General features: G+C 44.3%; 1 protein-coding gene across 2 annotated transcripts; it reads right to left on the bottom strand.

The window, feature by feature from the left end:
* Positions 1-24: 24 nt before the first annotated feature.
* On the bottom strand, positions 25-11,028 carry LOC129854502 (uncharacterized). 2 transcript variants are annotated; one of them, XM_055921619.1, is made up of 3 exons: positions 10,614-11,028; positions 6,257-6,321; positions 25-6,134 (listed from the first exon to the last, which is right to left on the bottom strand). In XM_055921619.1, exon 3 carries the CDS (start codon positions 4,185-4,187, stop codon positions 2,865-2,867), a length of 1,323 nt encoding a protein of 440 aa, XP_055777594.1. In that variant the 5' UTR covers positions 4,188-6,134; positions 6,257-6,321; positions 10,614-11,028; the 3' UTR covers positions 25-2,864. The 2 variants fall into 2 exon arrangements, with proteins under 2 accessions (XP_055777594.1, XP_055777595.1); XM_055921620.1 differs by lacking the exon at positions 6,257-6,321 and having other exon boundaries at positions 10,614-11,024.
* Positions 11,029-18,258: the final 7,230 nt, after the last annotated feature.

The following is an 18,258-nucleotide window of genomic DNA, read 5'->3' on the forward strand; positions in this document are numbered from 1 at the left end:
TAAACTGTCCATATGTGTGTGTGTGTGTGTGTGTGTGTGTGTGTGTGTGTGTGTGTGTGTGTGTGTCTTTCCAGCTTTCTAATCCAGTGGACACAAAATAAATAAAAATTCTAACAGAGGAGCTACCACAATGAGAATCCTTATTTCCTCCCCTGTTCCTACTGAACAATGAGAATGCTTATTTCCTCCCCTGTTCCTACTGAACAATGAGAATGCTTATTTCCTCCCCTGTTCCTACTGAACAATGAGAATGCTTATTTCCTCCCCTGTTCCTACTGAACAATGAGAATGCTTATTTCCTCCCCTGTTCCTACTGAACAATGAGAATGCTTATTTCCTCCCCGGTTCCTCCTGAACAATGAGAATGCTTATTTCCTCCCCGGTTCCTCCTGAACAATGAGAATGCTTATTTCCTCCCCTGTTCCTCCTGAACAATGAGAATGCTTATTTCCTCCCCTGTTCCTCATGAACAATGAGAATGCTTATTTCCTCCCCTGTTCCTACTGAACAATGAGAATGCTTATTTCCTCCCCTGTTCCTCCTGAACAATGAGAATGCTTATTTCCTCCCCTGTTCCTCCTGAACAAAGAGAATGCTTATTTCCTCCCCTGTTCCTCCTGAACAATGAGAATGCTTATTTCCTCCCCTGTTCCTCCTGAACAAAGAGAATGCTTATTTCCTCCCCTGTTCCTACTGAACAATGAGAATGCTTATTTCCTCCGCTGTTCCTACTGAAAAAGGCCCTGGTGCAACAGCAACAGAAATTGTGAAATGCATAGTCACTGCCAAACAGAAAATTAAATTAATAAATTTCCTATGCGTCCCTCGACACTAAGACTGAGTCTCAAATGGCACACTTTGCCCCTATAGTGCACCACTTTTGGACTAGGGCCCATGGGCCCTGCAGTCGACATGTTATGATGAAAAAAACTACAACTCAACTTCACTGAGACATTTGGTTAAAGAGTATCAGAAAGAGCATTAAAAACCTTAAGTTACGGCCACATTTCTGAGGAGTCTTTTCTTATGCAGCATTTGAGTACATTTCAAGGTTGCTGTTAACACAACATGTAATAGTAAGCAAGTGTGTCAAGAAACAACGCAACGTGAGAAGAAATCATAACTTTAACATCTTACTGTTTTAGTCAAGTGAGTCAACACACTGAACGGACAAACACGTCAGAATGACAAACTGTTCCAGAGGTGTTACAGCTGTTTCCGCACGCTGCCTTTGTAATGTAAAGCAATTTGTGTTGTTTGCCTTTCACATGAACAGCACTATAGAAATAAAACATATTGTTATTATTAAAAAGGTACAATCAAGTAGGTATTGCTCAGAGCAGAGAGGAAGTGTGGGAAGTGCAAACCGCTGAGGCCAACTCTGCAGTTGAAAGGTTGCCATGCCACTAGTGATGACTCGTCCAGAGTGGCGTTTTTCAATCTCACACCGGTGTGTCTAACAGACTACTGAATTGACCTGTGATGTCTTGATACAGATGTTCTTGTGTGTGTGTGTGTGTGTGTGTGTGTGTGTGTGTGTGTGTGTGTGTGTGTGTGTGTGTGTGTGTGTGTGTGTGTGTGTGTGTGTGTGTGTGTGTGTGTGTGTGTGTCAAAGCGATGTACATTTCACTTAATCTGATGACTGATTAGCTAGAGCATATATGACTGAGATTGTGAATGATTCTTAGACTTGACTGAATTCAGCCTCCGGTCGAGTTCGCACCTGATGACGGACCAAGACAGAGTTAAACAGAGGGCCAGTTACTGTTATAAGTGAGGTATAAAGGAACACAGTCACTGAGTAGAGTCATGAGTTGAGTGCGCAGTAACTACAGCCTTCACCTTAATGCTATAGTCTGTGATAATAATCTTCTCCCACTCATTCTTCTGATAATAGTAGAAGTGACTGATGAGTATTTGTCTGTCTCTGTATTCCTAAGCATCACTCTGTCTGCCTCTGTATTCCTAAGTATCACTCTGTCTGCTTGCCTGTCTGTCTCTGTCTGTCACATGCAGTCCCTCAGTAATGTGGCTTGCCCTATTCAATGGCTCTTTCTCAACTGTCTTTCCTCGATTCCCCGCGTCCTCTCTCCTTGCCTCCTTCTCAAAACGCATTGGAGGAGAGAAGTTCTCAGGGGAGGGACCTCAGATCTTCTCCTCCAGTTATAGGGAGGTGAGTAACCAAGGAAACCAGGAATTAGAAGGCGCCAACACAGACTAACATGTCACAGCGTAGTATGCATGGTTATGTCTGATAGGAGAGGTAACGCAGTATGCACGGTTATGTCTGATACGAGAGGTAATGCAGTATGCATGGTTATGTCTGATACGAGAGGTAATGCAGTATGCATGGTTATGTGTAATAGTAGAGGTAATGCAGTATGCACGGTTATGTGTGATACGAGAGGTAATGCAGTATGCACGGTTATGTGTGATAGTAGAGGTAATGCAGTATGCACGGTTATGTGTGATAGTAGAGGTAATGCAGTATGCATGGTTATGCGTGATAGTAGAGGTAATGCAGTATGCATGGTTATGTGTGATAGTAGATGTAATGCAGCATGCAGGGTTATGCGCGATAGTAAAGGTAATGCAGTATGCATGGTTATGCATGATAGTAGAGGTAATGCAACATGCATGGTTATGCACGATATTAAAGGTAATGCAGCATGCATGGTTATGTGTGATAGTAAAGGTAATGCACCATGCATGGTTATGCTTGATATGAGAGGCAATGCAGTATGCATGGTTATGCCTGATAGTAGCGGTAATGCAGTATGCACGGTTATGCCTGATAGTAGAGGTAATGCAGTATGCATGGTTATGCCTGATAGTAGAGGTAATGCAGTATGCACGGTTATGCCTTATAGTAGAGGTAATGCAGTATGCATGGTTATGCCTGATAGTAGAGGTAATGCAGTATGCACGGTTATGCCTGATACGAGAGGTAACACAGTATGCACGGTTATGCCTGATACGAGAGTTAATGCAGTATGCATGGTTATGTGTGATAGTAGAGGTAATGCAGTATGCACGGTTATGTGTGATAGTAGATGTAATGCAGCATGCATGGTTATGCGCGATAGTAAAGGTAATGCAGTATGCATGGTTATGCATGATAGTAGATGTAATGTAGCATGCATGGTTATGTGGGATAGTAGAGGTAATGCAGTATGCATGGTTATGCGTGATAGTAAAGGTAATGCACCATGCATGGTTATGCCTGATACGAGAGGTAATGCAGTATGCATGGTTATGCCTGATACGAGAGGTAATGCAGTATGCATGGTTATGCGTGATAGTAAAGGTAATGCACCATGCATGGTTATGCCTGATACGAGAGGTAATGCAGTATGCATGGTTATGCCTGATAGTAGAAGTAATGCAGTATGCACGGTTATGCCTGGTACGAGAAGTAATGCAGTATGCATGGTTATGCATGATAGTAGAGGTAATGCAGTATGCATGGTTATGCGTGATAGTAAAAGTAATGCAGTATGCATGGTTATGCATGATAGTAGATGTAATGTAGCATGCATGGTTATGTGGGATAGTAGAGGTAATTCAGTATGCATGGTTATGCGTGATAGTAAAGGTAATGCACCATGCATGGTTATGCCTGATACGAGAGGTAATGCAGTATGCATGGTTATGCCTGATAGTAGAAGTAATGCAGTATGCATGGTTATGCGTGATAGTAAAGGTAATGCACCATGCATGGTTATGCCTGATACGAGAGGTAATGCAGTATGCATGGTTATGCCTGATAGTAGAAGTAATGCAGTATGCACGGTTATGCCTGATACGAGAAGTAATGCAGTATGCATGGTTATGCATGATAGTAGAGGTAATGCAGTATGCATGGTTATGTGTGATAGTAGAGGTAATGCAGTATGCATGGTTATGCATGATAGTAGAAGTAATGCAGTATGCATGGTTATGCATGATAGTAGAGGTAATGCAGTATGCATGGTTATGTGGGATAGTAGAGGTAATGCAGTATGCATGGTTATGCGTGATAGTAGAGGTAATGCAGTATGCATGGTTATGTGGGATAGTAGAGGTAATGCAGTATGCATGGTTATGCCTGATACGAGAGGTAATGCAGTATGCATGGTTATGCATGATAGTAGAGGTAATGCAGTATGCATGGTTATGCGTGATAGTAGAGGTAATGCAGTATACATACTGCATGCTTCCACCGAGCACAGGCCTATCTCAGTGAAAATTGAGGATCATTACTCTGTGTTGTTGACCGTCTTAGTCAGGCTCCTACTGGAAATGACATGTCTCCAGTTTCTCTATCCACAGACATTCATGTAAGGAGTAAATAAAAGATGCCCTAGACAGGTCCCTGTTGTGTTCCGTGTCATGTCGAGTTGCCATATTGCCCGGATGGCTTTTGCTTTAATTTCTTCATGTTTGTGTAGGCTAGATGTATAATGGATACAGTGCATTCGGAAAGTATTCAGACCCCTTGACTTTTTCCACATTTTGTTACATTACTGCCTTACTCTAAAATTGATGTAAATCTACTAACAATCTACACATAATACCACATAATGACAAAATGTATAAAAAATAGAAAACAGAAATACCTTATATACATAAGCATTCAGACCCTTTGCTATGAGACATAAAAGTGAGCTCAGGCACATGTGTTTTCCATTGATCATCTTTGAGATGTTTCTACAACTTGATTGGTAAATTCAATTGATTGGACATGATTTGGAAAGGCACAGACCTGTCTCCCACAGTTGACAGCGCATGTCAGAGAAAAAAACAAGCCATGAGTTCGAAGGAATTGTCCGTAGAGCTTTCGAGACAGGATTGTGTGGAGGCACCGATCTGGGGAAGGGTACAAAATAATTCTGCAGCATTGAAGGTCCCCAAGAACACAGTGGCCTCCATCTTTCTTAAATGGAAGACGTTTGGAACCACCAAGACTCTTCCTAGAGCTGGCCGCCCGGCTAAACTGAGCAATCTGGGGAGAAGGGCCTTGGTTCAGGGAGGTGACCAAGAACCCTCTGTGGAGATGGCAGAACCTTCCAGAAGGACAACCATCTCTGCAGCACTCCACCAATCAGGCCTTTATGGCAGAATGGCCAGACGGTAGCCACTCCTCAGTAAAAGGCACCTGATAGCCCGCTAGACTCTCAAATCATGAGAAACAAGATTCTCTGGTCTGATGAACTCAAGATTGAACTCTTTGGCCTTAAGTATCACGTCTAGAGGAAACCTGGCACCATCCCTACGGTGAAGCATGGTGGTGGCAGCATCATGCTGTAGGGATGTTTTTCAGCGGCAGGGACTGGGATATTAGTCAGCATCGAGGGAAAGATGAACGGAACAAAGTGCACTCAGGACCTCAGACTAGGGCAAAGTTTCACCTTCCAACAGGACAACGACCCTAAGAACACAGCCAAGACAACTTGCTTTGTCATTATGGGGTATTGTGTGTAGATTGATGAGGTGGAAAAACACGATTTAATCAATTTTAGAATAAGGCTGTAATGTAACAAAATGTGGAAAAGGTAAAGGGGTCTGAATACTTTCCAAATGCACTGTATGTTGTATAGGCAGAATGCCAGGGCATGGGGTAAATATGTCCTGATTTCGCCCCGGGGGTTAACGTACCGTGGAATACTCCCGTAATCTTCTGTTCCCTCTGTCTTCGACCTGAGAGTGTTTTTTTTAATCATACATGCAGCTATATGAGATTACTGTTTGCTTTTTTCGGTGGCACTATGTCAAACTATCATACATTGTATATCTCTGGCGTGTTACTCTGTCCTGCTAATAAAGCTTGTTGAAATTCAACATTGGAATATTGGCTGTGTGCTTGCTCTGTGCTTTTGTTATCCATGCCTGAAATTCTGCTCATTGGAATAATGAAGCAATTCTATTGATATTTGGTCCTGGGATAAACATGGAATACTCTTTATATAGTGGTGTAATACTCCTGGAACACCAGTGGAATAGCCTTGTGGGTAAAATGCAGATATAAAATAGTACTCACCCTCCGGATCTCCTCTTGCCCCCGCGGCCCGGCATGGCTCCGCCCATCCTCACTTGGCCCGCCCCCACCACCGCCCCCGGCATAGTAACTGGCCCCGGCAACTCACTGCCCATCTCTGGAACAGAGGACAGAGAAAGGTACCACATGAGAACATGACATTAGACATTGTGTGACATTGTGACTGTATTACAGCTGCATTAATATTACTCTGAAAGCGTGGACATGGCCATGTGGTACCTGAACCTCCAGAAGAACATTCCATGGTGGCTTTTCTGTTGTTTTCAATGTAGCCTAAATCCAGCCTGTTTTAGGACACAGAAAGACTGAATATGGCGCTCTGTGTCGTGCTGGGTGGTGAGCTGAAGCACATTGCGTGCCAAATCACAATTTCTCTCTCTGTGCCTTTCCTTCTCCCAGGCCTACCAACTCACCCTCTCTCTCTCTCTCTCTGGTCTACTCTCTCTCTCTGGTCTACTCATTCACTCCTTCAGCCAGATGTTATGGATATGCTAAACAAACCCCTTTGTCTGCCCCAGTGCTCCCAGCAGTTCTGTTAATATTTGATACAAGCTAGCGTTTCCCCTCTCCTCTCCCTCCCTTTCCTATCCTTCCCTCTCTCCTCCACTAGCTTCTACTTTTCTCTGTCTTGGAAAACCCCCAGATGCAATGCAGACCCCAGCAAAGAACCAACCAACTAATTCATTCATTCATGAAGTAGCCTAGAAGTATATAAACAACACTTCAACTCATACATGCATAATAACTAGTGCTCAGGAGGTGGCAGCCAGACATAGCATGGCGTACTGTGGTTCTAGGTGAGAACACTGTGTCTGGCTACACAGGGCTGGAGAGGACAGCCAGGAACACTGTGTCTGGCTACAGGAGGCTAGGGCTGGAGAGGACAGCCAGGAACACTGTGTCTGGCTACAGGAGGCTAGGGCTGGAGAGGACAGCCAGGAACACTGTGTCTGGCTACAGGAGGCTAGGGCTGGGGAGGACAACCAGGAACACTGTGTCTGGCTACAGGAGGCTAGGGCTGGAGAGGGCAGCCAGGAACACTGTGTCTGGCTACAGGAGGCAAGGGCTTCTTAGCGCTCCTCCCAGAGCGCTAAGAACCTTGGCGTGATCCTGGACAACACCCTGTCGTTCTCAACTAACATCAAGGCGGTGGCCCGTTCCTGTAGGTTCATGCTCTACAACATCCGCAGAGTACGACCCTGTCTCACACAGGAAGCGGCGCAGGTCCTAATCCAGGCACTTGTCATCTCCCGTCTGGATTACTGCAACTCGCTGTTGGCTGGGCTCCCTGCCTGTGCCATTAAACCCCTACAACTCATCCAGAACGCCGCAGCCCGTCTGGTGTTCAACTTTCCCAAGTTCTCTCACGTCACCCCGCTCCTCCGCTCTCTCCACTGGCTTCCAGTTGAAGCTCGCATCCGCTACAAGACCATGGTGCTTGCCTACGGAGCTGTGAGGTGAACGGCACCTCCGTACCTTCAGGCTCTGATCAGGCCCTACACCCAAACAAGGGCACTGCGTTCATCCACCTCTGGCCTGCTCGCCTCCCTACCACTGAGGAAGTACAGTTCCCGCTCAGCCCAGTCAAAACTGTTCGCTGCTCTGGCACCCCAATGGTGGAACAAACTCCCACACGACGCCAGGACAGCGGAGTCAATCACCACCTTCCGGAGACACCTGAAACCCCACCTCTTCAAGGAATACCTAGGATAGGATAAAGCAATCCTTCTGCCCCCCCCCCCCCCCCCTTAAAAGATTTAGATGCACTATTGTAAAGTGGCTGTTCCACTGGATGTCATAAGGTGAATGCACCAATTTGTAAGTCGCTCTGGATAAGAGCGTCTGCTAAATGACTTAAATGTAAATGTAAATGGCTGGAGAGGACAGCCAGGAACACTGTGTCTGGCTACAGGAGGCAAGGGCTGGAGAGGACAGCCAGGCACACTGTGTCTGGCTACAGGAGGCTAGGGCTGGAGAGGACAGCCAGGAACACTGTGTCTGGCTACAGGAGGTAAGGGCTGGAGAGGACAGCCAGGAACACTGTGTCTGGCTACAGGAGGCAAGGGCTGGAGAGGACAGCCAGGAACACTGTGTCTGGCTACATGAGGCTAGGCCTGGAGAGGACAGCCAGGAACACAGCATCTGGCTACAGGAGGCTAGGGCTGGAGAGGACAGCCAGGAACACTGTGTCTGGCTACAGGAGGCTAGGGCTGGAGAGGACAGCCAGGAACACAGCATCTGGCTACATGAGGCTAGGCCTGGAGAGGACAGCCAGGAACACAGCATCTGGCTACAGGAGGCTAGGGCTGGAGAGGACAGCCAGGAACACTGTGTCTGGCTACAGGAGGCTAGGGCTGGAGAGGACAGCCAGGAACACTGTGTCTGGCTACAGGAGGCTAGGGCTGGAGAGGACAGCCAGGAACACTGTGTCTGGCTACAGGAGGCTAGGGCTGGAGAGGACAGCCAGGACACACAGCATCTGGCTACAGGAGGCTAGGGCTGGAGAGGACAGCCAGGTCACACAGCGTCTGGCTACAGGAGGCTAGGGCTGGAGAGGACAGCCAGGACACAGCGTCTGGCTACAGGAGGCTAGGGCTGGAGAGGACAGCCAGGACACAGCGTCTGGCTACAGGAGGCTAGGGCTGGAGAGGACAGCCAGGAACACAGCGTCTGGCTACAGGAGGCTAGTGCTGGAGAGGACAGCCAGGACACACAGCGTCTGGCTACAGGAGGCTAGTGCTGGAGAGGTCAGCCAGGGTTTCCCCTATCATTACTTAGGAGCCACCATGTCTAGTAGCAGTATTCCCTGTGTAGCCTAATCTTTCAGCACCCTTCTTCAATCCACCCAAAGACATCATAATATCACTGGCTCTCACAACAAAACACAACAAACATGGATTATAGCCTATCGCATAATCTGACAAATAGGTTTGTTACTGGGATAAGAGGAGATTAATGCATTGTGTAATCTGGCTTTAATGAAAAATAATGCTCTTGGGAAATAACATTTAAAAAAATGTAAAATGCTATACTTTTAGATTCGTGGGAAGTAGTTAACAAGTGTACTTTTCAGGAGAAATGAAATATTATTGGGACGCAACCCAGGTAATAATCAGTTGATTGTTCATTCTGTTCCATGCTTCTCTTCACATGGCAACTCTATATGCAGCCACAGTGCTGTTAACACCCCAGTCATTTCTTTATTAGACTTCATTTACATATCCAATGAGAGAGAGAGGCCTGCTGTTGTGGTTATTATTGGAAATGACAGTAAAATCGAAGATGAATTTCTTATTAAATGTTTTTGGCAGTAGAACAGTTAGTTTCAATAATCAGTTAACATTACTGTATACAAAAGACATCAGGCCTTGGCTAAACAGAGCAAATAGAACGGGAGTGAATGCACATCAGGAAACGTTAGATTTAGGCCTACTTTTAGAGTATTATTTTTCAACACACAAGGCTCAGGCTACATTCCATAGCCTACACATATTTGATGACAAGCAGCAATTCAGCAAAGCGTATATAAACCATTGTTTGCCTTCCTCTAAATGTTTTGCTTCTATATCACGACCAAACTTGTATCATTGCCCAGAATTGATTATATTAATAAGAGCGCCAGTGATATAATTGCACCTCAGCTAAGGATGCATTGTAGCCTAGTACTTCCGCAATACAGTAAAAATCTAACAAAAAAAGTGTATGCTGTGTGTACATTTATTTGCTCAGTAACAATGTAACAACGTAATGACTACATAACAGCAACAATGTAATTAACTCCTTTATGACTGTCATTACATGACAACTAGAGCTTCAAGGTTCAAACACAGGCAAATAAAGCTAGGCAGTTAAATGTAGTTTTACTGGTCATGCAAATAAGACTAGCTAGGCCACTAGGTTACTATTTAGGCCGTTCACTAAAAACGTTAACTTCTTCCTCAAATAACATCGAGTAAAGAAAGCCAGGCTACAAATGTGTTGTTAGCGCCTAGCAAGCTGCAGATTTCATCTAGCTAATGACTATCGAATCAACCGGCGATGGAGAGGGACCAACAAATCGCTGTCACTGCCACCAGTGACAAACGTCGAAATGACTCGACTCATATTGCCCGAGTTAACGTCGATAGGCCAAGGGCTCGGATATGCTAAATAACCTTTGTATCGTGAGGGGGACTGGCTATTCAGTGAAATCAGAGCACGTAGCAGCAGCTAACTAGCTGCCTGCTGGATTGAGCCAAAACGCAACCAGCATCTCATCATGCAGAAAATACATGCAATACATTAAAAAGCTATCAAAGGCTGTTTGTGTGTAAATAATGGACGTATGTAAACGCTATAATGAAGAAAATACGTTTATAGGTGTACAGAAAGTGTTTTGAGGCTGCGATAGCTGCGTGGGGGAAGGGGATGCTGTGGAGAGCTCGAGCTCTGTGAGCCTGACGTTTGCGTCTCGAGCTAAGCGCCTCCGCTTTCCATTTCGGTAAATGTCAAAAATACATTTGACATTTTAAAGATATAAATCACCATTAAACCCCCACTGTTTTTGATGTTTCCTTAAAATAAAATCGCGACTTACCCGATGGATTTACCGCGGCGGGAGTTGCCATGTTGCCTCGATAGAAAAACAAAATGCAGCTATGAAAATGACGCACAATACGGCTCGAGAGCCCCGGGAGAGACAATCCACTCAGTGGTTTGGCACGCGAGCTCTCGGTTCAGCCACCTATAACCTCACATGCATTCGCTCGAAATACAAATAAGTCACGAATATCAACAATAAAGGCCCTGTTATTTCGGGTTCGCTTGGCCCGATGAAGTCAACGGTATTTTATACATTTGTTCTTTCAGACTGAAAAATGCAAGATGTCTGAAATGTGTCTAAACACCGCGAGACTTCACTTGAATTAATTCTGTGTTGCCTCTATCTTTGCTTTGAGTCAAATTAAGCTTTGAAAGATGAAAAGTCAGCTAATGTCAGTGAGATAGAGTAGCCTAACATCCTTTGCCTGTATTCACTTGTTGAATCGTGGTCCTATCTTTCATATAGAATAGAACAGCCCAATCAAGTAGGCTAAAATGTAATCCCAAATAGGCCAAATGTTTCTTTGTAAGCATTTATGGCGCTTCAACAGCACTCACTTTGTAAAATACCTAGTGTTTTTTCACCATTGTATCATTGTCAAACTATGAGATGGAAACGAGAACTAGCTACATGTGTTTGATGTGAAGATCAATCCACTTGAGATGCATAGAAGACATGACTTCTAATGTCACAGATCATTTTAAATGGATGAATCCACAGGGCATTGTTTCAGAATCTGCACAAACCAGCAAGATTCTGGGAGTTTGTGATGTAAAATCTAGGCCGTTCTCAAGATTCCACCCATCCTGATTTAACTCACAATTTTTCCTTTTTTCTCAATGTACATTTTCATTTTGTCAATAGGGTTATATTTGCAATTTGATGTGCAAAATGCAACACATGTGAAGACAGCGGAAAGATAATTTACTCCAAAAGAGATAAAAGGAAGGTAAACTTGGGTGTAGGTTTCAGATTTTTCTGTAGGCCTAAACTAGGACCGAGTTACACATAGTTACTTTGTTACACCAATCATTTCAGACTACAGGTAATTACAGATGGTATCTACGACCATTATGTTGATTGTAGGGGGGGGGGGGCAACTGTTCTCCTGCCCTTTTTTAGGCACAAACTACTTCAATATACATATACTTCTATAAATGTTTTAAACTAGTACCGGGCTAACTTTAGACAAGGCTTGTAAGGCTTGTGGGCATCCTAGAGCAGAACAACTGATATGTACTGTAGGTGTTCATGAGATTCTCACCTTTCCATAGTGGGGTTATAGTTTGTGCGCCAAACTGTTCCGACGCCACCAGAAGTTTGTACCGACTTCAGACGAGTCCCATGATGTTTGTGTGGGCCGTAGAGCAAAAACGGAGAACACCATCGTGTTTGTGAGAGTCTCATATTTTTTTGTAGGCCAAACCGTTCAGATTCTTTAGTTGAATATTTATAAGCCTACTCATGTCTAAAACTACTGTAATATAGTGTAGCGGTTGCAGCCTTAGGATATTTCACAAGGTTGTGGTCAACATTTACTAATACTTTCCTGGTTTTAATGAACCTGTTGCAAGTGTCTGCAGCTCTGTGCCTGTATCATTACATTAGGCAACGGCACACCTAACTGCTCTGTTTTTCTCAGAAGAGATTCATATTCTAACTCGTCTGTCTCTAGATTACATTTAAAGTTTTCCTCTCCATTATGTTCTCTGAGTGTACAAAACATTAGGAACACCTGCTCTTTCCATGGCATAGACTGGCCAGGTGAAAACTATGATCCGTTATTGATGTCACTTGTGAAATCCACTTCAATCAGTGTAGATGAAGGGGAGGAGACACGTTAAATAAGGATTTTTAATTCTTGAGACAATTGAGAAAGGATTCTGTATGTGCCATTCAAATGGTGAATGGGCAAGACAAAATAATTAAGTGCCTTTGAACGGGGTATGGTAGTAGGTACCAGGCACACGATTGTGAGTGTGTCAAGAACTGCAACACTGATGGGTTTTTCATGCTCAACAGTTTCCCGTGCCTTTCAGGAATGGTCCACCACCCAAAGGACATCCAGCCAACTTAAACCAACAGTGGGAACATGGGCCTGCATCCCTGTGGAACACTTCCGACACCTTGTAGAGTCCATGCCCCAACGAACTGAGGCTGTTCTGAGGGCAAACGGGGGTGAAACTCAATATTAGGAAGGTGTTCCTAATTTTTTGTACACTTATTGTAGTACCATTGCAAAGTTTAAAATATAATATTTTTTCCACATTCATTACAATATATTTGTGTGGTCAGTCATATTTACAGTATGACATTGTGTGTTAATAATACATTGAGCATGCTTTTAGAGAAAATGTAAATATGTCTCGGTCCACAATAAACCACTGAAAGGAAATGCTAAATTGTATCAACAATGTACAACATGACATAAAACATTTACTTTCAAAATTGCAAACATCTAGTTTGGATTCCACATTGCACCTGCAGGGCTAGAGTTTACATTTATTGGGGTATTTGAGAATATTAAGCCCTCTACTTGCAGTTTCTCAGATGGTGGGGGGGAAAAAACTATTTAATACAGAAAATTTACATTGAATTAAAAAATTATGTATTCTACTAGCTAAATACCATTACCTTGAGAGACTAATGCATTATAATACTTTTCATAGCGACATATTTGTCTTGTTACATAGCTGTGCAGAATGTAATTTAAAGAGACCAATTCCTAAGAAAGAATCGTTTTCAAGGTAAAAGCTATGCCAGAGGATAAAGTCTGACAGCATTGATTGTGCAATGATTTTGTTGTCAACCGTTTGTTACTGCAGTGTGTAGCCTATGTATTGTATATATTTACTAATCAATTGACTTCATTCCAAGCCTCCAGATAAATATACCTAAAATGTATAGGCCTTACTGCAATTAAACATAGCCAATGCAAATAATCAGATTATTGCTGTAGCTGCTTTGTTATAAATTCTCATTTGTATGCGGCTAGCCTGGGGGATTCTCATTGGCTCTAAACAAACCCCCTTAATTGTTTTTTTTTGTTCACAGTAAAGTGGTAGCATGCAGTGTTGCTGTGTTTGGTTAAGGTCCCTTAGATACTGCAAAGCAAGATCAATGAGTTATCTAGCTAACGTTCAGAGATAACCGTTAAATCTCTGCATCCTAAAATAAAAACCTGAAGCTAGTGGAGTATGCCTTATGGATTTTCCATTTTGCCCATCTTTGTTTACAAATGTGGAGTTGTTCCTGAATATTTTGGAAAGTTAGCTGGCTAACTCATTCAAATAAAATCGAGCAATTTTTTTTTTATTTAACCTTTATTTAACTAGCCAAGTCAGTTTAGAACAAATTCCTATTTACAATGATGGCTTACCCCGGCCAAACGCTAACCCGGATGACGCTGGGCCAATTGTGCGCCGCCCTATGGGACTCCCAATCACGGCCGGTTGTGATACAGCCCAGGATTGAACCAGGGTCTGTAGTGATGCCGCTAGCACTGAGATGCAGTGCCTTTTACCGCTGAGCCCATTTAAAGTGCTTTTTTTTAAATCACAACACACTTAGCTTCTACACCTGCATTGCTTGCTGTTTGGGGTTTTAGGCTGGGTTTCTGTACAGCACTTTGAGATATCAGCTGATGTACGAAGGGCTATATAAATACATTTGATTTGATTTGACTTAGCAGTAAAGAAGTGAAGGACATAAAAACAAAAACACAATAAGAGATTAATAAAATAATATAAAACATTAATTCATTCTGATTTATAGGTCCTGAAATCTTAATGTCAACCAAACCTCTAGACAAAAACTTGCCTGCCAAAAGGTGCCCTGGGCTCGTTTTCATCTGGAAGTTGGGTTGATAAATGTCTGACTCCACCCCAAATCTGTCTGTCCTTCTCCAGACTCATTTGTCATTTGCCTGTGTACCAGTCTGGAGTCTGGTTTTGCTCTAGCCAACTGCTCTGGCACAAGGTAATGATGGAGTGTCCCTGAATGCTACGCAGGCTAGGGAATTCCTACTGGGATTGTCTAATATAATCAATTATAGTATGAATAGTGGGCCAACTGAGTGGGAAAGAGAATGGGAGGAGGACCTATAGCCAAGCTGCCCCCAGCACTAGTGGTGTAGAGTGAAGTTGCCCCCTAGACAGTGATCTTAGATCAGTTTAGCATTTCTCCCACTAATGGTTAGGATAAGTTAGGAATGGTTAGGATTAGTCAGGATTGGGGGAGGGGAAGCTGATGCTAGATCTGTACCTAGGGGAAACGTTACCCCTGAGCCACTATAAAGTTTTTTGGTCACGTACACAGTTTAGCAGATGTTATAGTGGGTGCAGCTTGTGTTACTAGCTCCTAACAGTGCAGTAAAATGTCAAAGCAGTGCAACCTGCAACAGACTGGGTGTATTTACGTGTTATTATGCAAACTGTATTCTTATAGTTTAACAAAACTTGGGCGGTATGACAAGTGTGTAAGTGTATTGATTGTGTGTGTGTGTGTGTGTGTGTGTGTGTGTGTGTGTGTGTGTGTGTGTGTGTGTGTGTGTGTGTGTGTGTGTGTGTGTGTGTGTGTGTGTGTGTGTGTGTGTGTGTAAAGGAAGAAATAAAGAACTTGTGTTCTTCACACACTGTTCTTCCCCCCTCGTGTCTTGTTTGTCCTTGACCGGGGGGGTGGGGGGGGGGGGGCTGACAGGTCCCAAAGGACAAGAGGAGAAGAGCGTAAGTCTCTCAGGAGTAGTGAAGAGATGAGGGTATTGTGTATTCCTTTCTGCCTGTCTACCTGTCTTTCCGTCCGTCTGTGTGTGTGTGTGTGTGTGTGTGTGTGTGTGTGTGTGTGTGTGTGTGTGTGTGTGTGTGTGTGTGTGTGTGTGTGTGTGTGTGTGTGTGTGTGTGTGTGTGTGTGTGTGTGTGTGTGTGTGTGTGTGTGTGTGTGTGTAAAGGAAGAAATAAAGAACTTGTGTTCTTCACACACTGTTCTTCCCCCCTCGTGTCTTGTTTGTCCTTGACCGGGGGGGTGGGGGGGGCTGACAGGTCCCAAAGGACAAGAGGAGAAGAGCGTAAGTCTCTCAGGAGTAGTGAAGAGATGAGGGTATTGTGTATTCCTTTCTGCCTGTCTACCTGTCTTTCCGCCTGTCTGTCTGTCTGTCTTTCTGCCTGTCTGTCTGTCTGTCTGCCTGTCTGTGTCTGTCTGTCTGTCTGTCTGTCTGTCTGTCTGTCTGTCTGTCTGTCTGTCTGTCTGTCTGTCTGTTAATACTGTATTATGTATTATGTAAATGCAAGACATTTCTCTCTCACACACACACACGCACGCACGCATGCACGTACGCACGCACAAACACACACACACACACACACACAAACACACACTTCTCCTCTGTTATTACTGTAATTGGACTGACCCTCTCTGTGGCTGGCAGTCAGTGGCCTGGGACAAGCCAAACAATCTGACCCAACAAACTCAGTCCCCTGGTTAGTTTTTCTGGTGACTAAGGCTTTAGGGACTGAACACAGCAGATTTTTTATTTCACCTTTATTTAACGAGGTAGGCTAGTTGAGAACAAGTTCTCATTTACAACTGCGACCTGGCCAAGATAAAGCAAAGCAGTGCGACACAAACAACAACACAGAGTTACACATGGAATAAACAAGCGTACAGTCAATAACACAATAGAAAAAAAGAAAGTCTATATACAGTGTGTGCAAATGGCGTGAGAAGGTAAGGCAATAAATAGGCCATAGTAGCAAAATAATTACAATTTAGCAAATTAACACTGGAGTAGTCACGACTCCCACCGAAGGTGGCTCCCCTGCCTGTTCGGGCGGCGCTTGGCGGTCGTCGTCGCCGGAATACTAGCCGCCACCGTTCCCCTTTTCCTTTTCTGTTTGTTTGGTCTTATTGGTTGTCTCTTATTTTGTTTCTTTATGTCTATTTAAGCCTGTTAGGCCTATGTTTGTGCGGGGTTGTTTTTCTGTTAGTCAGGTTGTGCGTGTTGTGCGTGTTGTGTTCCTGTCCGTTTGTGCCCTGTGTTGGGTCGGACTATTTTCTGTCGATTTTCGCCCGTTGTTTTGGGAATCCTAATAAAGTCGGTTTCCCCATTATCCTCTGCTCTCTGCATCTGACTCTGCACCCACCACTCCTGGCGTTTGTGATAGGAGTGATAGATGTGCAGATGATGATGTGCAAGTAGAAATACTGGTGTGCAAAAGAGCAGAAAAGTAAATAAAAACAATATGGGGATGAGATAGGTAGATTGGATGGGCTATTTACAGATGGGCTATGTACAGCAGCAGCGATTGGTTAGCTGCTCAGATAGATGATGTTTCAAGTTAGTGAGGGAAATATAAGTCTCCAGCTTCAGCATTTTTGCAATTTGTTCCAGACATTGGCAGCAGAGAACTAGAAGGATAGGCGGCCAAAGGAGGTGTTGGCTTTGGGGATGACCAGTGAGATATACCTGCTGGAGCGCGTGCTACGGGTGGGCGTTGTTATCGTGACCAGTGAACTGAGATAAGGCAGAGCTTTACCTAGCAAAGACTTATAGATGACCTGGAGCCAGTGGGTCTGGCGACAAATATGTAGCGAGGGCCAGCCGACGAGAGCATACAGGTCGCAGTGATGGGTGGTATATGGGGCTTTGGTGACAAAACGGATGGCACTGTGATAGACTGCATCCAGTTTGCTGAGTAGAGTGTTGGAGGCTATTTTGTAAATGACATCGCCGAAGTCGAGGATCGGTAGGATGGTCAGTTTTACAAGGGTATGTTTGGCAGCATGAGTGAAGGAGGCTTTGTTGCGAAATAGGAAGACAATTCTAGATTTAATTTTGGATTGGAGATGTTTATATGAGTCTGGAAGGAGAGTTTACAGTCTAACCAGACACCTAGGTATTTGGAGTTGTCCACATATTCTAAGTCAGAACCGTCCAGAGTAGTGATGCTAGTCAGGCGGGTGGGTACGGGCAGCGAACGGTTAAAAAGCATGTATTTAGTTTTACTAGCATTTAAGAGCAGTTGGAGGCCACGGAAGGTATGGCATTGAAGCTTGTTTGGTGGTTTGTTAACACAGTGTCCAAAGATGTTGTTGGGCTGGGGGAGGAGGGGCTAGTTCGGTACTGGCTGATACACTAAAAAAACACACACACACACACACACACACACACACACACACACACACACACACACACACACACACACACACACACACACACACACACACACACACACACACACACACACACACACACACACACACACACACACATACACACACATGCAACTTGTGTACAGACACAAACGTACAGAAACACACTCGGGCAACATGTCTATTCACACACGCACACACACACACACACGTACACCTACCCACCAGTAGCGACAATCAGTGCAGCGTGCTGTATTGAGGTAAAGGACCGGTATGTGTTCTTGATTAACACAGTGTCTTCTGTGCTGTGGTCCTCTGTGTACATGATGATCGGACACGTTACGCCACTCCCTCTTCTGTTCTCCTCTGTTACTCCCTTTCCCTCTCTCTCTACTCCCTCCCTCTCACTTTTCCTCTCTACCTCTCTCCCGAATTTCTCTCATCCCACTCTCCCTCCCCCTCTCACAATTTCTCTCTCCCTCTCTTGCCCTTT

This window comes from Salvelinus fontinalis, chromosome 4, assembly GCF_029448725.1.
Source record: "Salvelinus fontinalis isolate EN_2023a chromosome 4, ASM2944872v1, whole genome shotgun sequence".
NCBI lineage: Eukaryota > Metazoa > Chordata > Actinopteri > Salmoniformes > Salmonidae > Salvelinus > Salvelinus fontinalis.